General features: G+C 31.3%; 1 protein-coding gene across 4 annotated transcripts in view; it reads right to left on the bottom strand.

The window, feature by feature from the left end:
• LOC129944417 (uncharacterized) overlaps positions 1-21910 on the bottom strand; it is a 270811-nt gene that overhangs the window by 60827 nt on the left and 188074 nt on the right. For 3 of the 4 annotated variants that reach the window (XM_056053831.1, XM_056053830.1, XM_056053833.1), the window contains one exon: positions 4376-4759. In XM_056053831.1, coding sequence (XP_055909806.1) covers positions 4376-4759 — 384 coding nt within the window. Of the gene's footprint in view, positions 1-4375; positions 4760-11763; positions 12500-21910 lie in introns of those variants that run through there. The other variant, XM_056053832.1, reaches the window with a different exon arrangement.

Genomic DNA, 21910 nt, shown 5'->3' with positions numbered 1-21910 from the left:
AAACTGAATACTATACTGAGTTACAAAAAAAGTGACGCAGTCATACTCTATGATGTGTTGTTATTATTTTGGTAATATACCGCTTTATTTTTGACGAGATATTTGGTGCTTCGAGATCGTCAACAAACAGCGGTTGAAGTGTCTCACAGACTTAAATCAGTGAGTGGGACCACTGTTTGCTTAAACGGTGGGGCGGCGGGCGCGGCGCAGCGCGGGCATTTGATGGAGAGTAAGTTGGTCGTATACCAAGACTCACGATACAGCACGAGCGAATGGAATTTGCTCGCCTTCACCAAGATTTAACCGAGACCGACATGGGTATAGTTCTCTTTACGATACTTCCAGGTTTTGTCTACGCTCAACAGATGGAAATACAAAATTGTGGGAAGATCAAGTAAGAAATACATTTCAACAACAGTTACCAGCGGAAACTTTTCTGGGGAGGTTACGTCAATGTGTGGGCAGGAATTTCCACTAACCAAATAATTACGCTATATGAATATTGGAACAATCGGTGAACTACAATTATTGAATCAATAAAGTTTTGAAATAATATTGTGTTCCTTTCGCACCATTTATCAGTGAAAATTTCTTGCTGATGCGAGAGAATGCGAGACCTCCTGTTGCCAGGTGCATTACAGACTACTTGGAAGAAGTAGAAATCGATGTGATGGCTTAGCTAGCCATAATCGCGGACATCACATCGAATAAATGCTTTTCCTGAGGTACTAAGTGGGCAGAGATCTAGGCAGATTGAGGATTGGGATAATTCGAACGACGCAATCGTAAAAACTCTTATTGAAGGTATGACGAGGCGAATTAAAGCTTTGGTAAATTAGATACTTATTGAAGAAAAACTCATTTATTTTAAGTTTTATTTAAAAGTTTTTTGCATTTGTTTATTTTGTACATAAATTAATAAAGTTAAATGTTGATAAATAATATTGAATTAACAAAAAGCTGTTTTTAAATGCATATTTAAAATTATTGCGAAATTTTAAGGTACACCACTTTTTTGTAACTCAGTGTAAATGTTTAAGATGTCTTCTAGTTTATAAGTAAATTAAAAAAATATTAAAACTAATTTTTTGTTTATTCCACATTTTTATTTCATTAAATTTTCAAGTTTCCAATTTATCAATTTTTTAATTCAGTTTTTAGGGCCACAGATTTGAATTTAAAAAAAGCATTTGCTTTTTTTTTAAATATTTTTATTTTAAACAAATTTTTTGTCATTCTAAAGTAGTTTTTGGTTTCAAAAACTATTAACAACAGATACTTAGGCAAAAACGAATAATCAAAGAACAAGTTTTAAGCTTTTGGGAAGTTTATGGTTCTAAAAACTTAGTCTTACATTTGTAAAAAAATTGACGTTTTTGAATTTTCTTCAAAAATCTTTATCATTGTATGGTGCTAATGTTATATACGTAACCACGACTTAAAGATATGACTTTAAAAAAATTACTTTGTTTTTAACTAAGTTTTGAGAAATTATTTTTTTTGACGAATTCTGCTATAACAAAATCCTTAAAAAAAATGAGGCTGAAATGCGACCCACACTGATAACTTCCCATCCTGTCTGTCAATTTGTTTTGCGTAAAAGATTTTTGTAGGTTTTCGTGTTTTGGTAAAAAGGTTGTCAGTTTAATTATTTTTAAAGATTAAAAATTATATTGCATTTGATGAAATAGTTTAATTTCAATTATTTTTTTTTGTAAACGAGATTTTTAGTCGAAAAACCATTTTAGTAGCATTTTTTAAAAGTTTTTATTTCTTATTTTTTGTAAAATAACTGTCAATTCGATTTTTCTTAAATTTGTACTTAATGTTGAAAACAGTATTTTGTATAACACAAAATTAGTTTAAAGCCATAATCTCAAATTTTTGAAAAGATATTTGAGTCAAAAATAAATTTTTAGAAACCTAGGATGTTTTTTTTAAGTTTTTATTTTTTATAAAAAAACAGTCAATTCGATTTTTTTCAAAATTTTACCAAATGTTCTTATAAGATAAAATAAGTTTAGAGCCAGTATCTCAAAGTTTTGGAAAGATATTTAAGTCAAAAATCAATTTTTACCCACTTGTGTTAATTTTTTTTAGGTTTTTAATTTTATAAAAAAACTGTCAATTCTATTATTCTCAAAATGTTACTGAATGTTGACAACAATATTTTAAATAAAATAAAATAAGTTTTAAGGCAATGTCTTAAAGTTTTGAAGAGTTATTTGAGTCGAAAATCAATTTTTACTAACTTTTATTAATTTTTTGTAGGTTTTTTATTTTTTTTGTAAGAAAACTGTCAATTTTATTTTTCTCAAAAATGTATCGAATCTTGAAAACAATATTTCTCATAAATTTTCATAAATTAAAGCCAATATTTAAAATGTTTGAAAAGATATTTGTGTCAAAAATAATTTTTTACCAACTTTTTTAAATTTTTGTTTAGGTTTTTATTTTTTGTAAAAATAACTGTGTCTTCGATTTTTATCAAAATGTGTCGGAATGTTAAAAACGACATTGCTTATAAGTTAAAGTTAGTTGGAAGCCATAATCACAAATTTTTTGAAGGATATTTGTGTCAAAAATAAATTTGTACCAATTTTTGATTAATTTTGTTTAGGTTTTATGTTTTGTAAAAAACTGTCAATTCGATTTTCTCAAAACTTTACCCAATATTGAAAGCAATATTTCTCATAAGACAAAATTAGTTAAAAGTCAATATATCAAAGTTTTGAAAAGATATTTAAGTCAAAAATCAATTTTACCAACTTTTATTAATTTTTTTAAGTTCTTAATTTTTTGTAAGAAAACTGTCAGATTTTTTTCAAAATGTTACTGAATGTTGAAAACACAATATTTTTCATAAGATTAAATTAGTTTCAAGCCAATATCTCAAAGTTTTGAAAAGATATTTGAACAGAAATTCAATTTTTTCCAACTTTGAGTAATGTCCATTCGATTTTTCTCAAAATTGTACCTGATATTAAAAACGTTATTCTTTGTTTCACAAAATTGTTTTCGAGATAAAATCGTTTTTTGTTGATAGAATCTGCTAAGTGACAAATACTTTTTTTCAATTTGTTTTAATTTTTCCAAGAATATAGTTGTTTGGCATCACGTTACAATATATAATATAATATTTAATGGAAGTCTTTAAGATTATTGGTTTGTGAGATATTTAGGTTTAACCAAAATTTTCACTTCTTGTTTAAACTGCAATGGTAAATGAGCAACCACTAAATTTTCTTAAGAGCCCTTTCTGCATCTTTCTGCACTATTGTCTGTGTAACAAAATTTATTTGAAGTCGATATCTCTTCTGGGTTTTGAGCTATGGAATATGAAAACGTCGCGAGAGTACGGACGTACGAACATACGTACACAGGCACGCACAGACCTCTTTTTAAAAATATTTTATTTCGACTCTAGGGACCTTGAAACGTCAAGAAATGTCAAAATTTTCATTTTGACAAATCGGACCCATTACAATTACTTCCTATGCTTCTAAATTAATTCATTACAGATTTAACTTCTAAATCATTAGCTTCTCTGAAATTATCAAGAGCTGACTTATTATATGATAGAAATGCTTTCAGTTCTACGTTTGAAACTTGCAATCAATTAAGAACAAGGATCAATTTCAATTTCCGTATTGTAGATACATCATGTTTACCTATATCTAACAAACATCGTAGAGCCTTTAACATCAAACATATGTTATTTGCTTGTTTAGGATTTTTTTTGAACAAATATTGAAGGACTATATTCCAAAATATTCATATAACCATGACTATGATGTATTCGAATAATATTTACAAGTAAATTCCGATACTTTACAAACGACAAACCCAAAGTAAACATAATATCAGAATGGAGAAGTCCTTTCTACATTAGATACTATTTGACAACCCGAATCAATTGCTTTTCCAATTTCAATATCTTCCCTTCACGCCTACAACGACGATGAGTCTAATGGTTAAATGGATTTTGCATTCACTAAGTCAATTTTCATTAAAACTTAGACTGATTTTGCTTTATATATTTTGAATTTATAAACGAACGCTTCAATTATTTTCCAAATAAACCAAATCGCAGCCATAAACGATAAATGATTTTCAAAAATGATATTTTAAAGTTCAAAGTTTATAATGAATAATATTATAAGGATATCATAAGTCTCAGCATAATAACCTTCTACTTATTTATGCCCTTTTACCGAATCTCGGTATAAATGAACATTAAATTCTTTATTAAATTTAATTTAATGTGAAATCTATGAGATTAATCTTTTGGTTATTAATATTATTTTACAACAAAAGGAAACAAAAACGAACAAAAGAAAATGCACATAATAATAATTTAATTAATTTTACTCACGTGTACAAAATCGAGGTTCATCGCTGCCATCGCCACAATCGTTAACATTGTTACAGAAATTATTTAAGGACACACACCGTCCGTTGGTACATGTGAATTCTGACATCCTGCATTGGGTGACAGGAGCCAGTTGGGAGGGTTTCGTTGTTGTTGTTGGAGTTCCGGCTCCGGTCACTACAGATGAAAGTATCGCTACTAGACTCAGGACAATAACGAATATTGTTGTCGGTGTTGTTGATGGTCGTCGCAGCATCATTGAGCAGGATGATGTGGCGAGGGAGGTCCTTTTTGATTTGATCGATGCATCGACTGCAACGTCGTCGTTGACGATGGAAATGCTCGAAATGTTGCTGCTTTTTCGTCGCCATTTCGTCATTATTGAATCTGAAATAATACACAAAAAATATTTATGTAGATAATAACTATTTATGTAAAAAATATTATATTATTATGTAAATTTCACTAAGTGAGTGAAAAGGACACAGAATATACAGAATCGGTGGGAGATGTCATTTTGTTGGATGTAATGAATTTTGAAGTGATGTCGTGTCCTTTTTGAAAGGAAATTGCTTGGCGCGTGTTTAATTTGAAATAAAAACCATTTTTTCGAAGCCAATTCAAATAAGAAAATTACTTTTTTTCACCCTAAAATATTTGCCTACAGAGTTGTTGTTGTTGTTAATATTTTGTTGTTGGACACCTTTCACATAAAACCATGCTTTCAATTTAATGACATTTTTTATCACCCTATTTATGATGAATTACAAGAGTACGCTGAAACAGCGTTGCGTCGTCGAATGAAACATAAATAAAATTTGATTCTACACCGGGTGAGTTTTTCAAGTGGCCTTTAGAGACCATTACCTCACGAATGAATTCGCGCGGGAATATTGTGGAAATTGATAAAAATGAAAATTTATATCTCTGGCTTATAAAACCATTTTTTGGTTTTCATTAATAATTTCGTGAATATTGTATAAGCCATTTATACAAAGATACAAGGACCAACGAAAAAGGCAACGGGTGAGAGCAGAATGTGAAGGAAAACAAGGTAAGGTCAAAAAGATTAAATACGTATAACAGGAGATTGTATTACGTGAGAAGTTTTCACATTAACAAAAAAAGAAAACAGAGATCCAAAGAGCTGTTTTTTCAGATGGGAAATATTTAAAAATTAAGATAAACAATTTTTTTTCAAAAAAAGAAAGAATTATGGTTGAAGAAAGGTGGGTATATAAAAAAGTCATTAAAAGTGAAAGGTGTATAATGTTTATATAGAAGGGAATTAATTAATTTAAATTATTAATATTAATGTAACCACAAAATACTTAAGAGAAAACTCGTTTGAAAAATGTCCTTGGAGGATTCGTTTTTATAGTTTTAAAAAACTGTCTTTTCATGAGAGTTAAAATTCACAACGCAAAGACACGAGCGATATTAGAGTACAATAATTGCATTAGTCCAGGAAAGCCCACTATAGGTCAAATATTCACGCTAAGGCAGATCTTGGAAAAAACCCAGAAGCTTCAAATCGATACCCACCACCTCTTTATCGATTTTAAAGCCACGTATGACAGCATCCACAGGGAAGAGCTCTACAGAGCAATGTCTAGTTTTGGCATTCCTGTCAAACTTATCCGTTTGTTCAGAATGACGATGGAGAATGCACGCTGCTCTATCAAGGTCGAAAAAGATCTTACCGATTCATTTGATGTCAAGAAAGGTTTTAGACAAGGCGATGTACTGTCATGCGACTTCTTCAACATCGTTCTATAAAGAATTGTGCTAAACACAACCGTCAACACTAGAGGCACAATCTTCCAAAGGTCCATCCAATTACTCGGATACGCAGATGATATTGACATAATTGGAAGGTCAAAGCTTGATACCAGTATAGCGTTTTTAAGCATTGCGACGGAAGCGGAGAAGATGGGTTTAGTAGTCAATGAGGGCAAGACCAAGTATATGCTGTCATCAAAAAAGGACACTGAACAACGACGTCTTGGACAAAACGTCACCATGGACAGCTATAAGTTTGAAGTCGTTGAGGACTTTGTCTACCTAGGCACCACTATAACCACAGACAACGGCACCAGCGCTGAAATCAAACGGAGAGTAACTCTTGCAAATCGCTGCTTCTTTGGACTTAGAAGGCAATTGAGTAGTAAAGTCCTCTCTCGAGCATCTAAAATCACCATCTTTAAGACATTCATCGTCCCGGTTCTCATTTATGGCGCTGAGGCTTGGCTCCTGTCAAAGAAAGATGAGAACGCCTTAGGATGCTTCGAGAGAAAAATTCTTCGGGTGATTTTTGGTCGCGTACGTATAGATGGAGAATGGATGAGAAGATATAACGACGAACTGTGCGGGCTATACAACGCCACTGACCTAGTTAACAGAATTAAAGAATAATTCTCTCAACTTGAAGGGGTTTTAGTGGTATTCGTTCCAGTATTACGGACAACTACTTTTAAGAATCTCGTCTACTCTTGAAGATTGGCAAATTTAGTGGAAGTCCATTTCCCAAACACTAAAAAACGGTCTTAAGAATTTTGATGCTTATGGGTATTAAAAATTATAATAAATGAAGGTTTTTTAGGAAATGAAGCGGCATTTAAATTTTTGATAATAAACTCATTTTGCAAATATATTTTTAACTTAACATATGAAGTTATTGTAATCGCTCCGATTTTTCGAATTGAACATTTTGCTTTTTCTGACGTTTCCTTGACTTTAATCACCTATAATATTTTAAGAAGAAGAAGTGACGATTTTACCTCTAAAATAGTTAAATGCGTCCAAGAATAACGTTTTTGAAATCTGGTAATGTTTTTTTGAAAAATTGAAGTGACAGAAAAGTACTACTAAAAGTTGGTCAGAAATTATTTTTAACTCGAATACTTGGGTAGTATTTATAGACATTCAAACTAAATTCACATTTTAAAAAATATTATTATTAATATGTAGTAAAATTTTGGTATTTTTTTATATGAAATAAAAACATTCAAAAATTTGTTTTTGACTGAAAATCTTAAAAAAAGGAAAGATATTGATGGGTCAAACCCCAACCTTATTTTAAATTTTAAAATGTAGGTTATATTTTAAATAGTTTGTAGAATTTTATAAAATTTTCAAAAAATCGGTAAAAGCTCTCAAAATTTATCAATTTTTAAAAGAGCACTAAACCATTTATTCTTTTATTTTTTAAAGAAAATGCTAAAACGGTTTGAAATTAATTTTTATTCTTGAAACTCTAAAAGGTATTTTTCGTCCTTGACACTTTAAATTTCTCCTTATAAAATATACGCAAACTTTGAATATTTATTTTTTAAATCTTTATTATTTGCCATTGATTTATCTATTACTCTTTCAATGTGCGGGTCACTTAAAGAGTTTTTTTTTCGAAAATGACAATGCCTACAGACAACAACAAATATCGCCAAAATTTACAATTTTTGAGATATGTAGAAGTTAAAGTTTGAGTATATTTCCATACATTTTTGAATCAAATTGAAGAAAATCACGTAAACTTCTGGAAAACTATAAATCTTAGATTAGAGTCTCGCACGAGAATTTAAATTAACTACATTATTGTAGTGATTGCACTTTAGTGATTTGTTTTAATTCCTTTAACTCAAATCTGAATTCAAAATCACTCTATTACGGAAGGTTTTTTGAGATAAGACTTTTTATAATTAAAAAAAACTCATATAACTACGGGCTTTTGAGGTTATCTTTATTGATGCAGTAATTTTTAAATACTATTCGAAATAGTTTTCCAAATCTATAAACCTTGTTTCCAATATTCAGTTTGAATAGTGTTAAGTATTTGTTAAGATCTACATAAATGGGTTACATTTCTCCCACCTTACATTCATCTACAAAAAATGGGAGCTCATTTATGCTTAAACAGATTTGAACAGAAAAAAAACAAGACTGTTTACAAGTATTTTGTTTGTTTGTTTAACGTATACGACTACCACATCAAATTTTTGAAATGTATTGAAAACAAATATAAAAATAATGGTATTTTTAAAATTTGATCAAACAATTAAAATCAAAGTTCAGATACGAAAACAGCAGTAAAAACTATATAAGTTTTAAATTCAAAGTTTCCTAAAACGTTCCTATAGAGTCGAATATAGACTCAAATCTACTGAGAATTATGGTAAGATACTGGAATAATTTAAGCTGTTTATTCAGAACACAAAGATTTGTACGTTGCAAGATAATCATATAATTTATTGGTAAAAACTATGTTGTGTCTTGCCTTAGACTTAAAAAAAATTTAAACCTGATTTAGTAGACAAATTTTACTGAGAGTTTCGATTCCAGAACAACTTAATCCCTTAAAAAAGTATTGGTTTATTAGTGGGACCGATTAAATCTTAGAATATTGCCAACCAGAGCTATTATACATTTAAAATTACGCTGTTTGAAAATTGCAAGAAAATAAATACAGTAAAATGTTAAAGTTTAAAATTATAATGCTTCGGGAAGAAACCTCAATACTCATCGAGAGTTATACTATTCCGTTCAGTAACTAAAAACATCTGAATGTGCAATAAATAAGGTAGTTCTGACTTTTAGGTGAGGTGTTTTTGATGTTGGTTTGATTCAAAATCCAAATTTCCAACATCAAGAACCAATAAAAAAATGGCGAAAAATTACTAAAATTCCGAAATTTCCGCGATTTTAGCTTTTTTTTCAATTCCATTCAATTTATTTATTTAATAACTTACACAGTAAGATACAATATCTCATTTAATATAATGGAAGCTTCAAAGAAAATTCTATATTATTTAATGTAAGTGTTACAAACAGAGTTTTAAAAGTTCAGAAAGAAAAATAAACTTAATTATGTACTCAAAATTTAATTTATAATTACTACAAAATCAAAATTATAAAATGTATGATAAATGTAAATCTAAAAAATAATGAGTACACCTAATACTAATATAAATAAAATTAATAATCATCATCATCGTCGAGGCTCTCCCAGGAATTGCTTCAGTTTAACTCTGAACATTGTTCTGCAACTGTAGGGAATTCCAAAGCCGAATATCAAAGATAATGAATTGTCGTTTAGAAACGACATTCGTATGGCGAATAGGTACGAGATCCGGAGTTCTAGATGAACGCGTAAAACAGACCCTGCTATAAAGGTTGGTAGGTTGACGCATTTGAAGAATAATAAGTTTTCAACTTAAAAAGATCTCCAAGACTGATACCATAAATAGATCTGTCAAAAGAGGGCACGTGTTCATATTTTTTGAGTTTTAGTTTGTGTTTATAGTCGCAGTTTCTGAAAATATCACACCCAAACAGCAAAACTGAAATAAGTAGCGTTTTTGCCAGGATTATTTTGGTTTTTAACGGAGTGATTTTTTGTGTTACCCAAAGCAGGCGAAGTCCTCCATATACCCTACCCAGTGTCAATCTGATATGGTTATTCCAGTTAAGGGTTTTGTTAAATGTTATACCAAGATTTTTAGCGGAGTCAACGAATTCGATGCTACTATTATTATGATACACTTTTGGAAAACATGAAGTGTCAATCGCTTTTCTGGAAATAACCAAACATTTTGACTTGGTTGGATTTAAACTGCGACCATTCGTTTGGGACCAGCATAAAATCTTTAACAGATCTTCATTGACTTCGTGTGCCACATTTTCCACAAGGCCCAAAGGAATGCTCTTCCGAAGCTGAACGTCGTCGAGATGCATATCAACTGAGGAACTTAATAAAGATTTGGGTAGGTCATTTATGTAAATCGAGAAGAATAGCGGACCAAGTATTGAACATCTTAACTCAGTGGAACATCTTAACTCAGTGGAAGGAAGTCTGATATGGAGTTATTAATAGCAACTGCCTTGCATATTCATTCTAAATACGAGGCTGCAAGTTTTGTAGATGACAAGATAAAAAAAGGAAGCTTACCACACAAAACATTGTGGTGTACCTTAACAAACGCTTTAGAGAAATCAAGCAAGATAAGGAAAGCTATTTTGTCATTGTCTACCGCTTGCCTAATATCTTCTGTTACATTTATTAAAGCTGTGGTACAACTATGTTTCGGGCGAAAACCGGACTGATTATCACAGAGAAATTTAATAACTTGAAGAAATTATTGGTGATTTTAAGCCTGAAGGACAATTTCTTTGGGCACATTATTATATTCTATGATCTAGATTTGAAGGCTAATAAATTAATATTTTTTATAATTTTATTTAATAAGATATTGTCTGTACAAATATTCAAAAATAAGCTCAAATACGTTTCCTACAAAAAGGACTAATTACGAGTACATGCTACCATCCTGAATTAGATGACATGGACACCTGTGACTTCATAGCTCAATTCAGCCCGCGGGATTCTAGAGTATGACCACGTTGGATCCTTTTATTCTTTTATTTTTAGAAGCTAAGGATCTATTCGTATAAGCTATACACCACAGCGGTTCTCAAAGCCAACTAAAACCTATTCCACCTCAGAGCTTGATAAAAGACCTTGTACTTAAGCCTACATGTACTTTTTTACATTTACAAATTTAAAATTTTATTCTTATTGATCCTTATTATAAAATAGAATTCAATGAAATGGAATATCGACAAAACGTCTCAATTTTTAATGACGGGCAAAACAAAATACCCATTAGCATCACAATCGCATTTACATTCAACTATCTTTTGTTAGTTTGCAAAAATATCACTCTTTTACTTCCATCTCTTAAAATAATTTCCATAATTTTCATCGTCATTAATTTTATTCGAAGGTTGCTGCCTTTATAGTGAACTTCCACTGTATTTTCATTTTATCGAATCTATGAATGACAATAAAACATTTTTCTCTCTCACTACAAAAACGTTTTGACTTTGAAATGCTGAATTCAAACAAGACTTCAATATAATTTAAATGTGTAGGTACATAACATTGTGCAAGTTTTGTCTTTTTGACTTTTTAATTACACTCTTAGTTGATTTTCATTTTTTAAAGTATTAAATATTGTCTCTTAATTTCTTGCTAAAGTCAACTCCTTCTTTTCTACTAATTAAGTTTATTAAAAATAGTTTTTTGTTTCTTTAAATTGGAAACATTTTAATTATATGCTTCGTTGTATAAAATAGTACTAATTAAAAAATAAACTAAACTTTACTTAGGAAACAACTTAAAAATGTTTTATTTTTCTTCAACGATAATAATTAAAAAACAAAAACAGAATAAAATCAAAAAACAAAAAAATATTGCGCATACGCCCCAGTAGCCAGTTTCATTTTTCTCATATAATTGATGAAACTTTACAATTTTTTTGTTTTTTATTGTCTTCTTCTTATTTTTGTGTGCCAATATATATACAGATATATGTATGTAAGGTATAATTAATCACCCGTTTTCTTTGTTTCCCTTTTTTTTAAGTCCTTCGAGCACAATTAAGTTTTTATTTTCAACATCTTCTTTGATGTCGTGTCCACATTTTCAAAGACGAAGCAGCATCAGCAAAGAAAGTAGTATTACAAAAGTTAACTACTGCGACGATGTACAAAGTTTGTACATAGAATTTTATGAGTAAAGCAAACGTCTCAAAAACAAAAGCATCAAATTTAATAACTTTGCTAAATCACTTGCACAGTTTTTTTTAATATTAACAGAAATTCAAAGAAACACACAAAACAAACAAGTTAATAAAACTTTCGAAAATCTATCCATATACCGTCGATCATTATTTTGGCTCGGATCGAACTGAAAAATTGTCTCGATAGAACAGCAACGACCAACGAAGGACGACCGACCGACGATGACGATGAAAACGCAAACGGCAACGACAACGACGACGGACTGTATTCGACGTGGATAACGATGACGATATAACGACGACCGAAAAATGCGGGAAATTCTCCTAACAAAATGCATTGGGGAGGAAAATATATTTTTTGTTCTGGTGGGGTTTTATGTATGTTTTTTTAAACTTTTGTTTTTCATTTTGATTATTTTTTTATTTTAAGGGATGCGGGGGATGCGAAGAATTTGATTAATGCATGGTGCTTGCGCGTCTGGTCGGACATCAGGCGACCAATGATTTATTGCTTTTGCAGTGAACGTCGAAAAACAACATCGTTCTGTTCCGGCTGTGAATGGCAGGGCAGCAGCCAGCTTGAACTGCGGCGGCGGCGGCGGTACGGTATATATGTAGCTTAGCTATGGCATAGTCTGGTCAGGTCACTATGCCATAGCTACGCGTTTGTATATTTCTATATCATTGCAAATCCCTTTACTTTATGTCATTTTGGGAACATAACCATGACATAGGGTAACTGCTCAGTTATTGTTCTGTAGCAGTTTTGAGCTGTTCTGAGCTGAGCTGACTATATGTGGTGGATTCTGTATCTATTGCTATACTGTCATCGTCGAATGTTGTTGATAGGTAACAATTGGCAGAGTTAGCTTGCCCGCAAGTCGTTCTCGTCGTCGTCGTAGTTGTTGTCATTGTCATTGTTATTGTTGTCGCAGTCGTAGTCGATTTTCGATGTCAACCAATTACGCCACCTGGAATTTATTTGTATACGACAACATTGAGATTTGAATATGTTTGGAATGTCAGATTTTAGAGGGTGATTTCAACATGTGATGCTTTTAATTAGATTACTTTTGTGGAGAATAGAATAAAATACTTTTTATGGCATGCTCGTAAACGTACACAATAATCATTTGGAAAACATATTCCAACCATCATAATCTTATACTCAGATACATGTTCGATTGTAAAGCATTTAGAAGAGCAGTTAAGACGTACATTGAAACTCAGGTCACTGTTGGATAAAGTGCATACATTTTTGATAACTCCAAACTTTTTACAATCCGAGCTATGGAATATGAATTTAGGGGATAAAAGAGAAACATAGGATTCATTAAAGAACATTACCGAACCAGTGCCTAAGAACCTGTATATCATAATTAATATCAGCTTTTAAGTCTACAATGGAATTTATCGAATATGAACAGCCAATATCATGAGCGAAACCTGTTACAGAACCCTTCAAGTCGAGGTAGAAGATAGAATTTAATTACGTTAAGAATAAAATGGGACCAAGAACCGAGCCTTGGGGAACGCCAATAGCTATATCTAAAGGTCCACTGAAAGAATATCTTATCTTAACGCTTTGTCTTCTACCCTTAAGGTATGAACAAAACCATTTGATAATGAATCCTCTAAACTCAAGTTATTCATGTTTAATTAGTAACAGATCATGATCCACAGTATCAAATGCCTTGGTTATATCAAATATAGATAGCAGTTGTGACTTTTCTACTTTTAGGACTGGTATATACTTGGCTGCAAAATTGAAGAAGTGCGTCTTCCCATGCGAGGGAGAGATATTGGCCCGTAAATATTAACATTTTAAGAATCTCTTTTCTTTAAAATTGGTATAACCTCAGCCATTTTTAAGCTGTTTGCAAAATTTTACTATAAACACAATTATAAAATACATGGGCCAATACATCAACGACATTAAAAACGATACTTTTCAAAAAACTGTTATGTAGCTCATAAGAATCGATAGGCTGAAATAAAAAGCTGTGTTGAGACAGATTTTTATTTTTATTAAAACAATATCTTGAACAGAAACTATTGGTTAAGGTTGTAAAGCCTTCAGTCTTAAGTGTATCGAGAGCAACTCCTGTGAAAAAATTGTTAAATATGTTAGAAATTTCTATACTTCGTTAGGGACTCAAACTATTTCCATTGAGCTTAGGAAAAAGCCTCAGGATGTACAATGGTGTAACAATGGGCCATTAAACTGGCCTGAATGTGTCCGTTTCCATCTTGAACAGCCACTTTAACCTAACCTAGACATATCTAAAGAAGAGTGCATTTGGTTCATATAGTTAATAATAATGAGTGAATCAAAAGAAACATTCCTTGAACAAATTTCATTAATGATGCCCCACTCTTTTTGAGTAGTGTTCCTTACACAAGGTTTCCTGATCAGCAGTTTCCTTTGATAATTCTAAATATTTTTTCTGCAGAAAAAGATTATTAGGTTGTTTTCTACATTTAGAGTGCAACTTATTTTTCCTGTGTATTTTACTTATTAAGTTATCTGACATCCAATGTTTCAATTTATGCAGTCCTCGAACTTTTTCTGTATTTGATTTAAGGCATATTTTAACATGATCATCTAAAACCTTAGAAAACAAATCAAATGCAAGAGAATTATCATTTTTTTCGTAAATTTCTGACCAATTTTCATAAAGTAATCGATTATTTAAAGATACAAAATCAATTTTTTGGATCGAGAAAGGCACCTCTGATTTTTCAGAGCATGTCAAACTAACGCTTTGGTCGTTTACCTTTAAGTACTGTGCCTTTCGTCTAAATGGGTTCAAGTTTTTAAGAGGAACACAAAAATGACGGTTTTGGATTTTCTTTCATACTCTCACACATTTGTATTGGGACAAAATGAAACACTCTTTTTAATTATTCAGTCATATAATTTAAGCGTGTTGTTGATCATTACATATGCTTCCATGATGATTTGGACAACAAACTTAAAAAAAAAATACTTGAATTGGAAGACACTTTATATATATTTGTTCTTATATTTAGTACACACTAACAGGATTTTGAATAGTGATAAAGAGTAGAAAAGTAGAAAAGTCGTTCCATATTCATGTAGTACGGCTAAGGAACGAATCTGTTTGTCTAAAGTCGGACACCTATAAAGACGACTAATACGGATGAACTTTTTATGGGAAGGAATTCATTAGAATAAGACATTCTAAATCATCAAATAACTTATATTTTTACTTTATTATGAAGATAGGGGTTTGACATATTGGTTCAAAACAGCTTTGGGCAAAAGTCCAACTTTTAACCGAGAACCACAATTTTTAACAACTTTTTGTAGCAGTCAGGCCATAGATCAGAAATAGCACAATGAATATTTTCCTCCAAGTTACAACCGTTCTTCAAGTATAAGCCTATTGACTATAAAACCAAACCAAATCAAAGAGAAGCTCTCAAAAAACCAACTCTAAAAAAGTATTGCCAGATATATACCCACTCTTTAAAAAAATAGTACCAGTTTTTATTTAATTATTTATCTATTCAATCTACGATAATTACATCAACAGATTTATGCTTATGAACTAGTTATAAAATTAAGTATTAGTTTTTTTGTTTCAATAAAAATTACAATTGAAGCAGATTTAATAAAAGAGCTTTAAAATGTTATCTAGGCAAAAAGGTATCTAAATTATCATTATGTATATTAAATAATTTACAACAGTGAGATATTGGTTAACGCTGTCCATAGTTAGTAGAATGAGGAATTTCAAAAATAAAATGCCTCATCCTTAGTTGCCGGCTAGGTGTGTAAATATTTATATATGATATTAAATTTTCACAAGTTATATCACTACACAAAATATCCTGAATAAACATTACACTGTACATATTGCTCCTCGATTCAAGAGTATGCATTCCAAGCAAAAGGCATCCGCTTTTATAATTCAAATTTAAATTACCAGACATTTGAAATTTTTTCAATGCAAATCTGAAAAAGTTTTTTTGAACACTTTCAATTCTATCAGAGGGTTTTTTATTGTAGGATTCCAGATAATACAATTGTATTCAAGTAACGGACGGACAATCGAACAAAACAAGGCTTTAAGAGTATAAGGGTTTTTAAAATCCAAAGAATTGCGTTTTAGAAAACAAAGCATAGAATTTGCTTTCGAGACAATATGCATCACATGCGGTTCAAAATTTAATTTACTATCAAAAATTATACCTAAATCATTAGGTTCAGTTACCCTGGACAATTTCTTGCCACTAAGAGAAAAATCAAACAAAACACTACTTAACTTACGAGTAAAAGTTAAAATTGAGCATTTGGTAAGATTAAGTAATAAGTCATTTTTAAACAAGACAAATTAGTTAAAGTTGATAGGCTACTAAAAAATCCATGTTGACGATTTGAAATATTATTTTTTATAATTCTATAAAATTGAATTTTTAAAATCTTATCAAGCAATTTGGGAATGAAAGCAGTTTTAGTTATAGGTCCATAGTTTAAGATGTTCATTTTATTAACTGACTTATAAACGGGATTGACATAAGAAGTTTTCCAATCATCCAAAAACACACCACTTCCTAAAGATTGGTTAAATAAAAACTTTAAAGGTAAACTTAGAGTTTCAGAGCAGCTTTTCAAGACAATTGAGAAAACTCCATGACTCTAATTCACGAAGAGCATTTATCACCTCATCATCATCAACATACATGGAACAACAGTCAGTTATTGGCGATAAACTACTAGCATCAAAGTTATTTCCCACAAGTAGATTTGAAGATTTATAAAAGCTTTGAAAATTACCGGCGAATCAATCAACAATTACTTTAGGATCACTGGATGAAGTGTCCTTCTGCGGGTTTTCCAACTAAAATGAACTTACCCGCAGATTTCTTCTTAAAATTTATGAAGTTTCAAAAAAGTTTAGGATTTTGTTTTAAATTACTTTCAACTGTCTGAACATAGCTACTGAAACAGAACTGTGACAAAAATACATACTCTTTACGAAGGCTAGAATACAAGGAGAAATCTAACTGAGTTTTTGTTAGTTGATATCTTTTGAAAATCTTATTTTTTAACTTTCGCAACTTAGCATTTGACCAAGGAGGAGGATGTGAACTTTGTTTGATTAACGATCCAGGAACAGAGGAATCCAAAACTCTTTTAAAATTATTTATAAATATATAAAAGTTATTTTTTATACTAAAATGAACATTCATTTGCCAATTGAAATCACGAAATTGATTATTAACAACATTCAAGTTTTGTGCATTACATTTATATTTAAATTTATCAATCTTATTTAAATTTCTAAAATTTTTGAAACAAATAGATTTAGAAAGAATTGAAAGAACAACATGGTTAATGGAATTAGAAAACAAAGGTATACATTCCAAAACTTCAGTTTCAATATCATCACTTACGAAAACTAAGTCAAGTAATCTATGTAAGGAGTTATGAACAAAACTTAATTGATTTAAATTTAAAGCAAATAGAGAATCAATGAGCTCATTTACGAGTATATTGGAGGACTAAAGAGACACAAAACGAAGGTTTAAAAAGGAAAAAAGAAGTTATTTAAATTTTTAAATTTTTCAAGAGTATAAAAAAAGAGTGTGGTAAGGTATTCCACATTCGCATTGTACGGCTAAACAACGAATCTCTGTACTTCCTAGTTTAACCGGGTTGAGCTCAAAGATTAATCGATATTCATTCCTAGAAGCATGTGCGTATTACGGTTGAACTGTTTAAGGAAAGGAATATAGTAGGCCATTTCACTAGAGCAAGGAGTGCTTAAATAAAATTAAAGAAAGGTTAGCCAAGAAACGTTACTACGATGACCGAATGTCGTATATATGTCAATGGTTTTTTTTTACCAACATTTTTAAAAGTTCCGATTTCTTAATTCTTTTCAAAAAATCAAAGTAAATCCTATTGATTTTTTTTCCGTCAAATTTTGTGTTTCGTCAAACTACGAGCAAGAGTTGATTGTTTACTGAGTCAAATTTATCCATAAGGCCTAGAAGAGGCTGGGATGCAACCCAGACTGATTTTCGTGTTGGGTTAAAAAAGTTGTCAGTTGAATTATTCTTAAAAAAAAAATAAAACTACCAACAAAATTTGTCATATAAAGAAATAGTTTAGTTTAAAAGTCTAGTTTTGTTAAATAGATTTTTAGTCGAAAACAAGTTTTTACCAATTTAAGTAGCATTTCTTAAATTTTTACAAATTACAAATTAATTTGAGAGATATCAAGAACCGAAAATCAATTTTTACAAAATTCGCGTACTATTTTTTGCAAATTTAATTTTTTTATGAAAAATGGACTGTTTGGTTTTTATAAAAAAATAATAAACATCGATAACAATATTTCCCGTGAAATAAAAAAGTTTGAAGACAATATCTCAAATTTTTGAAAAGATATTTGAGTCGAAAATCAAATTTTTACCAACTTTTGTTATTTTTTGTTCGGTTTTTAATTCTTTGTAAGAAAACTTTCAATTTGATTTTTTTCAACATTTTTCAGAATGTTTGAAGCCTTAATCTCAAGTTTTTAAAAAAAATATTTGAGTAGAAACTAAATTTTTACCAACTTTGAGTAATGTTTTGTATAGGTTTTTAGTTTTTTATAAATAAAAACTGTCAATTAGATTTATCTCAAAGCTTTATCATATGTCAAAAACATTATTCCTCGTTGCACAAAATTGTTTTGGAGATGAAATCATATTTTAGTCGTAAAATTTTCGAGGTGACAATTTTTTTTTCAGTTTTTTTGATTTATAAAAAAACCGTTGATCGGATTTTGTTCGAAAATATATCACGTTACAATATGTAATATAAAATTTAATTCAAGTCTCTAGCGTAATTGGTTGATGAGATATTTAGGTTTAACCAAAATTTTCAGCTTTTTTTTTAAACAGCTATGGTAAAAAAACCACCCACGAAATTTTCTTATAGCCCTTTCTGCATCTTTCTGCTTTTTATCTAAATAACAAAATTTATTTGAAGTCGATATCTTTTCTGGTTCTTGAGCTATAAACGACGAAAAAACGTCGCGAACGTACGAACGTACGTACACACGCACGCACACCATCTCTCTAAAAATCTTTTATTTCGACTTGAAACGTCGAGAAATGTCAAATTTTCAATTTGAAAAATCGGACCCATGACTAAAACTTCCGATGGGAAGTCAAAAAGGTGTACTTTAATTTTTAATTCTTCAAAAGTTCAATGACATAGTAAAAAAAGAGTGTGGTAATATATTCCACATTCGCGTAGTACGGCTAAAAAACGAATCTCTTTACTCCATAGTTCAACCGTAGTCCATCTCAAAGGCAAATCGATGGATATTTTTAGAAGCATGTGAATATTAAGGTTGATCTTTCTAAGGGAAGGATCGTAGCTGGCCATTTAATTAGAGCATGTATTGTTTAAGCAACGTTGAAAAAAAATTAGTCAATAAACGTTATTAAGATGACCGATTGGCGTGAATGTGTCAATGATATTACTGTAACTTATCATTTTAAAACCTATAATTTTGTAATTCTTTCCAATAGGTTTTAAATATAAGTCAACTTTATAGATTTAGCTTTAAAAATATGATCGGCAAAAATTGTCAAAAATCTGAAGTCTCTATTGGAGTAGAATTTGCTTTAATTTAAGAAAATATTTAAATTTATGAAAGAGTAATAAACATTCTATTAACACCACAACCTTCTCCTAAAAATCTGTCTCTCCAATCTTCGATATCTTAAATCGATCTCTCTTCTTTGAAAAAATCAGTCAACCATTAGGGTTTTATCAACGATGCTTAAAAAATAGACACATTTCATTAAATTATCTTGTGTTTATCTTCCTTTTAAGCTTCTGGGTATTAGGCATGTTGATTAGAGTTCACTCACCATGTGTGTTAGGAATTAACTCCTAAAAAACCAAAGCTCCATAAGACAACACTATAGCACCACCAGCACCATATCAGAATCCTAATTTCCTGCCTACTGGCTACATTTTCGAAAACAATTTACTTATCTTAAGACCATTCAAAAAAACAAAAATCCTACGTTGTAGAATTTATCTAAAAATCACATGTCATTTACCTTCGTTCCAGTTTGCCATCTTGTTTTGAAAAAGAAAAACAAACAGACACATTTCTCAGTTCGAATACAAAAATACAAAAATTGTCACAAGGAACCCTGATGCCTGTCAGGAAATCCTTCAACATCATTTTCCAACTGAATAAACACACAAAAACCCAAACCAAATGAGATAAGATTAACACAACTGAGATGATGCTCATTCTTGAAGAATGAAAGATTTTCCTTGCATGAGAAACAGGGTGTTTTTTTTCTCGAGCAACAACAAGTCTCACAATATTATGATGAAGAAACAAGGAGCAGAAGAAGGAATAATGAACACAAATTCTAAGCCAAAACCAAAAGCTGATGGCGATGGCGTTCCCGAGATAAGTTTAACGAACCTAATTTACGGGGGCTTCGCTCATTTACGCAGAACGTGCCCCCATTCAGCGGCTAGTGATGTGGATTCCTGTCTGATGTGTGTGTGTTTCGCTGATATGATGCGGAGTCGAGCAATATGAAGACGATGAAGATGAAAATGAAGCTAAAGATGATCAACTTGGTTAGAGCGTATAATTTAGCTGATTCATCCTCGAGTCATTCTCCTAATTCTGTGTTCTGCGTTGCTTCAAAACCTCCCACCGCCATTCAGCACTGTTTATAGCGTTCCTTATACGAGTATATTTTAAAATTTATACACCATGAAAATATATTATAAATACGAAACAGATACCAAATTAGGACGAGTGAGGGTTTGTGTCATGGCTTTGATGATGGAAACGAAGATGGCACACGATAGGACCAATTTCCTATATCGTATCCTTTTCCATATATATACGTATGATGTGAATTGTGGGTGAATATGTGGGTGAGGGGAGCTGTTAGATATCTATTTTCACTCAACTCTCAGACTCACCCATTTTTCATCTAAACGACGATGACGAAGACTACGAGGACGACGGCAAGGACCTCTTTTTGTGCACATGTGATATACAAGGCACAAAACACAAAATGACACATCTCTTCATCAAATAATATGAAAAGTTTAATTTTGCATGCAACACTCAGACTCACAGCTGAATGTGGTTGATGTTGAGGCGGAGGTGGAGGTACAGGCGGAGGAAGAGGCACAGACAGAGGCAGAGGGATGAGCTGTCTTATTCTGAGAATGAATAGGCAACTAGGTTGGTGTGGTAAGCCCCAGAAGAACAGAAGATTCATTCCCAGAATCCCGGAAGAGAACTTGACTTTCCTTTTGAGTCGTTGTCGTCGTTCTTCTTTCTTCGTCCTTGTCATCGTCGTCAAGCCAAGCAACGTTGTTGTTTTGTTAGTGTGTATGTGAGAGTTTTTTTTAACGTCATTTTTATGTTTGCAGTAAGAAAAAGAAAGGATAAAGGATGGCACAGTGGATATATGGATATAAAAGGATGACATAATGTATGGCGCATGGTGTGCCAAATGTTCGCACCCTTTAGGAAGTGAGAGTGTGATGAGATTCTATAGGCACCTTTTGCCTATATATCTCTTCTCTGGTATCCATCCATTCATGGATTCATTCATTTAGACAGGATGTTTGTTGTCGCAGTGAAAAGAACTCCCTACCTACCTACATACTTCTTCTTCTTCTTCTTTTTGTGCTATGATGCTCTGCCATGCCTAAGCCAAAATGATGATTATGTGTTTTGTAGAAAAGCCTTTCAGTACCAAGGCATAGGTACATATAAAGGTGAATGAGAAAAAGGATGTTTTTGATGATGGCAAAGTCGTCTTCGTCGTAGGCTCTATAGAACTACATACCTCTAAACTTGTACATTACACACCTCGAGAGTATAAGTACACCATATTCAGAAAATAGAGAAAGACGATGCTCGTTATATTAAAAGAA

Source organism: Eupeodes corollae, chromosome 2 (genome assembly GCF_945859685.1).
Source record: "Eupeodes corollae chromosome 2, idEupCoro1.1, whole genome shotgun sequence".
Lineage (NCBI taxonomy): Eukaryota > Metazoa > Arthropoda > Insecta > Diptera > Syrphidae > Eupeodes > Eupeodes corollae.
The sequence above is the reverse complement of the archived record's forward strand: the minus strand, read 5'-3'. Positions and strand labels throughout refer to the sequence as shown.